The sequence below is a fragment of the Oncorhynchus masou genome, chromosome 29 (genome assembly GCF_036934945.1).
Source record: "Oncorhynchus masou masou isolate Uvic2021 chromosome 29, UVic_Omas_1.1, whole genome shotgun sequence".
Taxonomy (NCBI): domain Eukaryota; kingdom Metazoa; phylum Chordata; class Actinopteri; order Salmoniformes; family Salmonidae; genus Oncorhynchus; species Oncorhynchus masou.
This window is the reverse complement of record NC_088240.1, coordinates 69,799,485-69,811,553: the sequence shown is the minus strand read 5'-3', so window position 1 is coordinate 69,811,553 and position 12,069 is coordinate 69,799,485. Positions and strand designations below refer to the sequence as shown.

At 42.9% G+C, this 12,069-nt stretch overlaps 1 protein-coding gene across 1 annotated transcript in view; it reads left to right on the top strand.

Moving 5' to 3' along the window:
- LOC135520421 (E3 ubiquitin-protein ligase znrf2-like) overlaps positions 1–12,069 on the top strand; it is an 80,056-nt gene that overhangs the window by 32,886 nt on the left and 35,101 nt on the right. The window contains exon 2 of the mRNA XM_064945977.1: positions 9,499–9,594. Within this exon, the coding sequence (XP_064802049.1) occupies positions 9,499–9,594 (96 nt within the window). The remainder of the gene's footprint in view (positions 1–9,498; positions 9,595–12,069) is intronic.

Below are 12,069 nucleotides of genomic sequence, written 5' to 3'. Positions count from 1 at the left end.
CTCTATCAGACTGACATGTGAATGTCATCACCGTTAAGGCCATGCATACCAACTCTGTCTGTTATAGCCTGCCATGATTTCATTACTTTATTATCATGTTGATTATCTTGACTATGTAACGTGACTTTGGGTGTCTTGAAAACCCACCGACTGTCAAACTGTCACCTCATGTTATTGCTCTGATGATGTCACTAACTCTAGTCTGTTTATCAAGATGAAGGTTCCACTTCAGCTCTCCTCCATGCCTCCATAGTCATTCCTTCAATTAAATGTCCCTCTCTCTCAACATTCACGTATAATTCAATTTAATTCCAGACAATTAAACAACACCGTGATCAGACAATGTATGTTTTCTATATGCAGCATGATGCAAGATCAGAGCCCTGAAATGGAATAACCCAGAGAAGAGATGTAGACTAGCTGCCAAGGCTATGTTATGTTGTGCAACCTTTCTCTGCAGGAGAGGAGAGAATTCTACCAACAGTCTGCTCTCTCACTCACTCACTCACTCACTCACTCACTCACTCACTCACTCACTCACTCTCTCACTCTCACACACACACATAGAAACAGATGTTGAAACAAGATGAACATGATTACCAGTACAATTGAGCGCATTATTCCCTTCCCAGACAGCAGGCTTTCTGACAGTTACTGTCTACTGAGTGGTAGCTGGCTTGTAGGCCTATACAGTTCATGCCAGTGGATTATCTTCAGATCTGTACATTTAGCTGTACCCCCTGCAGAGTTGAGTTAGGCTTGATGTAGGTTGTTGCCTGTAGGAGTACTGGGCTCTGTGTGTGTTGGTGTAAGATGTTTGAGTTGCTGTTCTCTGGCAGTTGGTCCTGGATCTAGCCCTGGCCTGCTCTGTGTTGATGTGGTCATTGGTTAATATGCAGCTGCTCCCCTCCTGTGGCCATGGTTTACAGTAAATAACCCAGAGACACAGAGAGGACACATACACACACACACTTACACAGTGACACACGCGCACACACACACACACACACACACACACACACACACACACACACACACACACACACTTACACAAAGGACAGTCATTAGATAGGAGTGTTACCTGTAACACCAAGCAAGCAGCCGTGTTGGGTTTGTATTACACTGCATGTGGTCAGACAGATAGATAGCTTCTCTTGTGAAGGCTGGAGATGTCAGGTGAACAGTCATACAGACAAACTAAACACGTAGTATGTGACGTTCTGCATCACCTTTAGATGATCTGTATTGACTCAGTACATCCAGAGTCCAGACTGGCTGGACCTACAGCTGGCCAGACAGGCCATACTGTGCCACTGTGCTCCATTCTGTCCTATAGGCCTAGTTGGCAAATCAAATCAAATCAAATGTTATTTGTCACATACACATGGTTAGCAGATGTTAATGCGAGTGTAGCGAAATGCTTGTGCTTCCAGTTCCGACAATGCAGTAATAACCAACAAGTAATCTAACTAACAATTCCAAAACTAATATCTTATACACAGTGTAAAGGGATAAAGAATATGTACATAAAGATATGAATGAGTGATGGTACAGAGCAGCATAGGCAAGATACAGTAGATGGCATCGAGTACAGTATATACATATGAGATGAGTATGTAAACAAAGTGGCATAGTTAAAGTGGCTAGTGATACATGTATTGCATAAGGATGCAGTAGATGATAGAGTACAGTATATACGTATACATATGAGATGAATAATGTAGGGTATGTAAACATTATATTAGGTAGCATTGTTTAAAGTGGCTAGTGATATATTTAACATCCTTTCCTATCAATTCCCATTATTGAAGTGGCTGGAGTTGAGTCAGTGTGTTGGCAGCAGCCACTCAATGTTAGTGGTTGCTGTTTAACAGTCTGATGGCCTTGAGATAGAAGCTGTTTTTCAGTCTCTCGGTCCCAGCTTTGATGTACCTGTACTGACCTCGCCTTCTGGATGATAGCGGGGTGAACAGGCAGTGGCTCGGGTGGGTGTTGTCCTTAATGATCTTTATGGCCTTCCTGTAACATCGGGTGGTGTAGGTGTCCTGGAGGGCAGGTAGTTTGCCCCCGGTGATACGTTGTGCAGACCTCACTACCCTCTGGAGAGCCTTACGGTTGTGGGCGGAGCAGTTGCCGTACCAGGCGGCGATACAGCCCGCCAGGATGCTCTCGATTGTGCATCTGTAGAAGTTTGTGAGTGTTTTTGGTGACAAGCCGAATTTCTTCAGCCTCCTGAGGTTGAAGAGGCGCTGCTGCGCCTTCTTCACGATGCTGTCTGTGTGAGTGGACCAATTTAGTTTGTCTGTGATGTGTATGCCGAGGAACTTAAAACTTACTACCCTCTCCACTACTGTTCCATCGATGTGGATAGGGGGGTGTTCCCTCTGCTGTTTCCTGTAGTCCACAATCATCTCCTTAGTTTTGTTGACGTTGAGTGTGAGGTTATTGTCCTGACACCACACTCCGAGGGCCCTCACCTCCTCCCTGTAGGCCGTCTCGTCGTTGTTGGTAATCAAGCCTACCACTGTTGTGTCGTCCGCAAACTTGATGATTGAGTTGGAGGCGTGCGTTGCGTGGCAGACATACCATGCTAGTACACCTCCGTACTCTGCGTGCCCTATAGTGAGCACTGGGCAGACAGAGACGGTCACAGCTGCCCTTCTCCCCATCATAGTCTGCCCCGTCTGCTAGTCTGCTGTGCCAGAGCCAGAGCAGAGGGTGTCAGCTGGGTGTCTAAATGGAGGGAGGGAAGAGGAGGTGAGTGAAGGAGAGATGGTTAACCCCCTCAGTTTGTCAGCTTATGCTGAGGGAGTTGTGTAGTAGTTCAGCTTTGAATTTCCCACCTTATCTCCTCTTATCTCTTCTAGTCCCTGCTGGAAGTGGGACACTCCTCTCCTCCTCTCCAATATCCTCCCCACAGAAAGGGATTAGAACTTAGTACAGCCAATATCTACACACACACACACACACACACGTGTCTGTTTGTATGCACGCACACCAGGATGAGGCATATATTCTGTGGAGGCATTTTCCAGGAAATGATTCTGAAAATATCCGGACGCACACACAAACACACATTGGTGTCTGAAGTGGGATGGCGCCCGTGAAGCCATTGAAGAGGAGTGTGGAGACACGCTCTCCCGAAGGAAAGGGGGTAATGGAGCAAGCTCAACCCAACACCTAGCAACCTTGTCAAGAGGTTCGGACCAAGTCCCAGATGGGGCTACCCCCTGAATGTTCTACAGTATTGTCTTCAGATCTGTAGACGTAACTGTACCCCCTGCAGAGTTGAGTTGGGCTCGAGATTGATTGTTGCCTGTAGGAGTGCAGGACCTACAGGGGGGTGTGTTGTGACTGAATATTTCCAGATTCACTTCCTGGAAAGTGCATCCTGATAATACATCAGTCATCCTGGTGTGTGTCCATAGCTGGGGTTCCATCCAATTGGAGACAGGTTTTCATGTGAATATTCTAAAATCTGCATTAAAAACAATATGTGCATGTTCCCACCACTTTTTGTGGACAAAAGGCTGCGTGATGACGAAGTTCCCATGTACCAATTAAAAGACATACGTTACGTGGGTTTCAATCACAATTTCAACTACAGATGGTTTTGTCACACAAACATGCACAATCTAGTTTTTTCTAGTTTTTTTCTAGGCTCTCTGTCTAGACAAGACTTGGCTGATAAAGTGGACGGGGGGGTTATATGATTAGATATGGATAAGAGCGAGATCATTTTATGAAATAATTGGCAGCCAAGCACTGATCATTATGTCAACAGCATTCAAATAATAGCCTACTCTCCATATTTAGCCTATTGGAAATGTGTATGATCACCATGCACTTAACCACCATGTGAAGTTCATCATAACTTATTTCATCTGTTTATGAACTTGAAATGCTTTTTCACGTTGTGATGGGGGGGGGGTGGATATCAGGCCACGATTCCGAGTTTATTTCTATGTGATGATTAATATATCAATGTTTGCACATAAAGGCCTCTCCAATGCCGTTTCTCGCATAATTCATTTTACCTACACAAGATCCCACCTTGTGGAACAAACAAATGGTCTGTCCGACTGTATCAAATTGTACCGGCATGACTGTCGTTTTTATGTGTCAGGTAATTCTTCTGCATGCGATGGTAAGATGGAACCCTGGTTAATGTGCCTGTGGGTCTGTTTGCATGCACACATCAGGATGACTCATATTATATGGATGTACTTTACAGGAAATAATCTGTAAATACACATACATACACACATACACACATACACACACACACACACACACACACACACACACACACACACTGTGTACACTATAGTGAGCTGCAGGACATAATGGGTGTGATAAGCAGAGGGGAACGGGCCTTGAGGTGAGAACCTGTTGGCCACTGGCTGAATTATCTCTTAATTCCAGGAGCCTTGTAGACCAGGGTGACAGACTCGATCAGTCCGGACACACACACACACACACACACACACACACACACATACTGTACTAGAGGTTGACCGATTATGATTTTTGAACGCCAATACTGATTATGATTATTGGAGGACCAAAAAAAGCCGATACCGATTTAATCGGCCGATTTTAAAAATTCTTTATTTGTAATAATGACAATTACAACAATACTGAATGAACACTTATTTAACTTAATATAATACATCAATAAAATCAATTTAGCCTCAAATAAATAATGAAACATGTTCAATTTGGTTTAAATAATGCAAAAACAAAGTGTTGGAGAAGAAAGTAAAAGTGCAATATGTGCCAGGTAAAAAAAGCTAACATTTAAGTTCCTTGCTCAGACATGAGAACATATGAAAGCTGGTGGTTCCTTTTATCATGAGACTTCAATATTCCAAGGTAAGAGGTTTTAGGTTGTATAGTAGTATTTATATAGTATAGTATTTATAAGACTATTTCTCTCTATACCATTTGTATTTCATATACCTTTGACTATTGGATGTTCTTATAGGCACTTTCGTATTGCCCCTACCAGGGCTTGAACCAGGAACACATCGACAACAGCCACTCTCGAAGCATCGTTAACCATCGCTCCACAACAGCCGTGGCCCTTTCAGAGCAAGGGGAACAACTACTCCAAGTCTCAGAGCGAGTGGCGTTTGAAACGCTATTAGCACGCACCCCGCTAACTAGCTAGCCATTTCACACCAGTTATACCAGCCTAATCTCGGGAGTTGATAGGCTTGAAGTCATAAACTGCGCAAGAGCTGCTGGCAAAACGCACAAAGTGCTGTTTGAATGAATGCTTACGAGCCTGCTTCTGCCTACCATCGCTCAGTCAGACTGCTCAATCAAATATCAAATCATAGACTTAATTATAAATATAAATATTGCTGTTACATTGTACAACCTTCAATGTTATGTCATAATTAAATAAAATTCTGGCAAATTAGTTCGCAACGAGCCAGGCGGCCCAAACTGTTGCATATACCCTGACTCTGCGTACAATGAACGCAAGAGAAGTGACACAATTTCACCTGGTTAATATTGCCTGCTAACCTGGATTTCTTTTAGGTAAACATGCAGGTTTAAAAATATATACTTCTGTGTATTGATTTTAAGAAAGGCATTGATGTTTATGGTTAGGTACAGTCGTGCAACGATTTCGCAAATGCGCTTTTGTTAAATCATCCCCCGTTTGGCGAAGTTGGCTGTCTTTGTTAGGAAGAAATAGTCTTCACACAGTTTACAACGAGCCAGGCGGCCCAAACTGCTGCATATACCCTGACTCTGTTGCAAGAGAAGTGACACAATTTACCTAGTTAAAAGAAATGTATGCTAGCAAGCAATATTAACTAAATATGCAGGTTTAAAAACATATACTTGTGTATTGATTTTATGAAAGGCATTGATGTTTATGGTTAGGTACACGTTGGAGCAATGGCAGTCCTTTTTCGCGAATGCGCACCGCGTCGATTATATGCACGCACTAAATATGCAGGTTTAAAAATATATACTTGTGTATTGATTTTAAGAAAGGCATTGATGTTTATGGTTAGGTACACATTGGAGCAACGACAGTCCTTTTTCGTGAATGCGCACCGCATCGATTATATGCACGCAGGACACGCTAGATAAACTAGTAATATCATCAACCATGTGTAGTTAACTAGTGATTATGATTGATTGTTTTTTATAAGATACCTTTAATGCTAGCTAGCAACTTACCTTGGCTTCTTACTGCATTCGCGTAACAGGCAGTCTCCTCGTGGAGTGCAATGAGAGGCAGGTGGTTAGAGCGTTGGACTACCCCTGAACGGGGCAGTTAACCCACTGTTCCTAGGCCGTCATTGAAAATAAGAATGTGTACTTAACTGACTTGCCCAGTTAAATAAAGATTAAAGAAAGGTGTAAAAAACAAAAACAAACAAAAAACGGCCAAATCGGTGTCCAAAAATACAGATTTCCGATTGTTATGAAAATTTAAATCGGCCCTAATTAATCGGCCATTCCGATTAATCGGTCGACCTCTAGTACACACACACACACACACACACACACACACACACACACACACACACACATTACACACACAAAGACACACACACGTACACTACACACACAAACACACACATGTACACTACACACACAAACACAGACACACATACACACATACTACACACACACAAACACACACACAAACACACACACATACTACAAACACACACACACATACTACACACACACATACTACAAACACACAAACACACACATACAGTACAAACACACAAAGTTGCATGAGCCTTTTACTTCAGTGTGCTAAATCAGGGTCACACAGAGTGTTTATTGGTAGTCTTAAACAATTCCACTTTGGAACAAAAGTATACACCTCACACACATGGTTATGGTAAAAAATAAGACAGCTGTACCATGTCAGATATAGAGTTGAAGTGTATTAACTTGTGAATTTGCATCCCAATATTACACTTTATATACTGTACATCACAGAAGACTGAAATAGAACATATTTGACATAGAAACACCGATTTCCGTCTGGTTTTTAGAAATGATCTTCATTAATGATGAAATGATAACTATTAATAACTATAACTATTAATAACATTCCACCCATGAGGCCAAAGAGCTTTTGGTCATTGGCAGCAGGAAAGGGCTGTTATCAGTTAGGACTAGCTGGACTCGAGGGATGGATGGTGAGCAGGTGTTAATATTGATGCAATAATGTCACACACTCACATACATACATACATACATACATACATACATACATACATACATACATACATACATACATACATACAGTGAGAGAAAAAAGTATTTGATCCCCTGCTGATTTTGTACGTTTGCCCACTGACAAAGAAATGATCAGTCTATAATTTTAAGGTAGGTTTATTTGAATAGTGAGAGACAGAATAACAACAACAAAAATCCAGAAAAACGCATGTCAAAAATGTTATAAATTGATTTGCATTTTAATTTTAAGTATTTGACCCCTCTGCAAAGCATGACTTAGTACTTGGTGGCAAAACCTTCGTTGGCAATCACAGAGGTCAGACTAATCTTGTAGTTGGCCACCAGGTTTCCACACATCTCAGGAGGGATTTTGTCCCGCTCCTCTTTGCAGATATTCTCCAAGTCATTAAGGTTTCGAGGCTGATGTTTGGCAACTCGTACCTTCAGCTCCTCCACAGATTTTCTATGGGATTAAGGACTGGAGACTGACTAGGCCACTTCAGGACCTAATGTGCTTCTTCTTGAGCCACTCCTTTGTTGCCTTGGCTGTGTGTTTTGGGTCATTGTCATGCTGGAATACCCATCCACGACCCATTTTCAATGCCCTGGCTGAGGGAAGGAGGTTCTCACCCAAGATTTGACAGTATATGGCCCCGTCCATCGTCCCTTTGATGCAGTGAAGTTGTCCTGTCCCCTTTGCAGAAAAACACCCCCAAAGCATAATGTTTCCACCTCCATGTTTGACGGTGGGGATGGTGTTCTTGGGGTCATAGGCAGCATTCCTCCTCCTTCAAACACAGCGAGTTGAGTTGAAGCCAAAGAGCTCCATTTTGGTCTCATTTGTCCTCAGTTGTCCTCTGAATCATTCAGATGTTCATTGGCAAACTTCAGACAGGCATGTATATGTGCTATCTTGAGCAGGGGGACCTTGCGGGCGCTGCAGGATTTCAGTCCTTCACGGCGTAGTGTGTTACCAATTGTTTTCTTGGTGACTATGGTCCCAGCTGCCTTGAGATCATTGACAATATCCTCTCGTGTAGTTCTAGGCTGATTCCTCACCGTTCTCATGATCATTGCAACTCCACGAGGTGAGATCTTGCATGGAGCTCCAGGCCAAGGGAGATTGACAGTTTTTTTGTGTTTCTTCCATTTGCTAATAATCGCACCAACTGTTGTCACCTTCTCACCAAGCTGCTTGGCAATGGTCTTGTAGCCCATTCCAGCCTTGTGTAGGTCTACAATCTTGTCCCTGACATCCTTGGAGAGCTTTTTGGTCTTGGCCATGGTGGAGAGTTTGGAATCTGATTGATTGATTGCTTCTGTGGACAGGTGTCTTTTATACAGGTAACAAACTGAGATTAGGAGCACTCCCTTTAAGTGTGTGCTCCTAATCTCAGCTCGTTACCTGTATAAAATACACCTGGGAGCCAGAAATCTTTCTGATTGAGAGGGGGTCAAATACCTATTTTTAAAATGCAAATCAATTTATAACATTTTTGACATTCGTTTTTATGGATTTTTTGTTGTTATTCTGTCTCTCACTGTTCAAATAAATCTACCATTAAAATTATAGACTGATAATTTCTTTGTCAGTGGGCAAACGTACAAAATCAGCAGGGGATCAAATACTTTTTTCCCTCAATGTACATACATACACACACTCACTCATATACATACACACACACACACACACACACATACACTCCCTCCCTCTGTGCCCACCCGAGGTGGTTGCCATAAACCCAGCTGCTAGTCCAGTCAATTGATAGATACCTCCGATACTACCCCTATCAGTCCTACACTAACCAGATGTTATCATACCACATCATCGATAACAACATTAAACCCTGTCTGTCAGTCTGTTTGGCTGTCTAGTTATGTTAACTGTTTAGTGCAGAGTTACCAAACACGATCATTAATAATCTCAGTTTAAAGAGCATCTCTGCCATCTGCTGCATCATAGTGATAATGTCAAGACAAGCTTTGCAATCAGTGTTAAATATCACCTCATTTTATCATCTTTGCTGTTAATATCACAGGGAGATTATTGAGTGTGACTCATAGAGTGTAATTACAGGAGAATGTAATAGGGAGAACTCAGTTTGTAATGTCAGCGAGAATGTTGTGGTGGCTGGGCGGAGGGGTTCGGGTGTGTGATGCTGTGTTATGGTAACAATATACGTAGGTACTTAATGATTTCCCTTTACAGAATTAGATTTCTGATATTTACCACTTGGTCTTCCTTTCCTCCTCCCTTCTCCCTCCATGCAGGCTTCATGTGCCCTGTCTGCTCCAAGTTTGTCTCCACGGATGAGATGGATCTACACATCGTCATGTGCTTGACCAAACCCAGAGTGACTTATAACGGTAAGACTGCTCACTTTACTCCCCTATCCCTCGACTGTTCTCCTTTGCTGAACGGCTGCTTATGTAGGGGAAGGACTTAGTGTGTGTGGCCAGACAAGACGTTGCCTTGGCTGTCTGTGAGTTAATTGACAAGCTAATTTATTGCAACATGGTTGCTGTCAGACAGTGTCTGAATGAGCTGCCTGATGTTTGGCAGTTACAATACCACTCCTCCTCCCCTTCAGTGACTAATGTGACCAGTGTCACGGCAGGTGTTAGCTCTGTGAAATCATAATGGCAAGACAAAGTGTTTTATGGCAGATCTGTTACAGAGGGGACTGTCACTGTCACATGACTCCCTGGTCTGTCCAATACTGTATACCTATATTTATCAAAATAACTCTCTCCTCTCTCTGCAGTTCAATTCAAACACAAACTCTCTCTCTATATCTTTCATTTGTCTCAGCCTTTGCACGTTTTCAGTCATTGTCAGTCTATATAAACACCCAGTGGAATTACTATGGTGCCAACACACAGCCAAGTACATCATAACAGGCTGGGTAGGGGCTCAGTGGAAGAACAAGTCATATTACTATGGTTATGAGTGATCTAGTCCATAAATAATTGTAATCTAAGGTTCCTAATCAATTGCATATCCCCCTGATTTCTTAATCTCTTTCTGATGACTGGTCCAATTGATTTATGGGCCATCTCTTCATAAACCAACTGAACAGGTCGCAAGCCTTAAGTGGACAGTGTTTATGTGAATGACAGTGAAAACATGTAATGTATTTGATACTGTAATCTCTGCAGGGGAGATGTAAACTAGGATACAGCAGTGAGAGGGGAAAGTTGGAGCCCCCTAGCTTACTTTTAGCCCTGTTTACATTCCTGGTTGAGAAGAAGCAGAGTTCAACACACACACACACTCAGAGCTCAGCCCTCCATCTTATATTAAGAAAGGTCCAGTGGTGTTTGTTTTATTAAGAACTATCGCATCAGTCTTAAAGGGATGGCTAATATCCTCTTGCTTCCTCAAGGGGATATGACCTCATGCTCACTGTGTGTTTCTGGAGCACAGAGTAGCACAGACCACACACACACACCCACACACACACACACATTTCTGCCTCCCACACTTGTATCTCCCTGCCTCTCTTTTCCATTCCAACTCTAGGTTTAAATACTTCCTACCATGGTCCCAGGCTCTGGAAGTCATTGCCTAATAGCTCTAATAAGAAGTTTGTAGTGGCCCCTTCTAAGCACTAAGTCAGCATGTAGGACTCAGTTAGTCAGAAAACAAATGACTGCATGTTGTCTGCATCCCAAATGGCACCTCATTCACCATACAGTGCACTAATTTTGACTAAAGCCCTATGTGACCTGGGCAAAAGTTATGCACTATGTAGGGAATAGAGGGCCATTTGGGTGAGGTTTTACTGATAAGATTAATAATAATCACACAAATGTATTGTTAGCTCTTGTATACTCCATGACTTCCTCAACATACACAACATAGCCCAGTGTGCATTCAACACTGAGACATAGCGACTTCTGATGCAATAACATGTGTCTGTTTCTCTTCTCTGAGCAGTCCTCTCACATGTCTGGCAGCTCATGTAGCCAATATTATTTTTTTCAGCAGAGGTCAAATTCTGGACACTTCTATGACTGTTATATTATTGGATCATGGAGGAGCTTCTGTCCACAGTGACTTGCTGTAAAAGCCTAGTCAAACAGGCATTCATCTTGGCTCAGGAGTGGGTAAGAGTGGCAGCAGCGGTTTCTCTGTGTCTGCTTGTTTTTAGTGTGACCGTGATGGAACTGCAGCGGGCTGATGATGGCTAAAGGACCTGGTTTCTCATATACCAACAAGACTGAGGGAAAGGCATCCATCATCAAACACAGTGGAGGGATGAATTAAGGGGTGGTAGCCCGTTTTGTGTGTGTGTGTGTGTGTGTGTGTGTGTGTGTGTGTGTGTGTGTGTGTGTGTGTGTGTGTGTGTGTGTGTGTGTGTGTGTGTGTGTGTGTGTGTGTGTGTGTGTGCTTCACTCCTGATATTGTGGTTGTCTGTGTTTATGTGCTATATGTGACACAATCTCTCCCTTGCCTGCCTGCATCAGAGGAGACCAAGTATATGGTCAAGCGCCAGATGGATGTATCAGTCATGTGGGCTTTAAACCTCTTGTTTCGTCTCCCTCAGCCTGAAGAAGGGCTTTTTAAACACACCCAGTTGACAGAGAGGACAAGTGCTGCTGTTTAAAGATAATCCCCAGGTTTTAAACAGCCCAACAGTGTTTAAACAAAACCTGCTGGTCATCAGAGATGTGTCACATTCTCCAGTAATGGAGGCCATTTTACTGGGTTAATAGACCTTAGAGAAGACTGGCTGGGGTATGAGTGGTGAGTCATGACTCACTCTCTTTACTCCCCCCTCCCATCCTTCTCTGAATAGGTTTCTCCCCCTGTCCTGGCCTGCCCTGGTATGCCTGTAG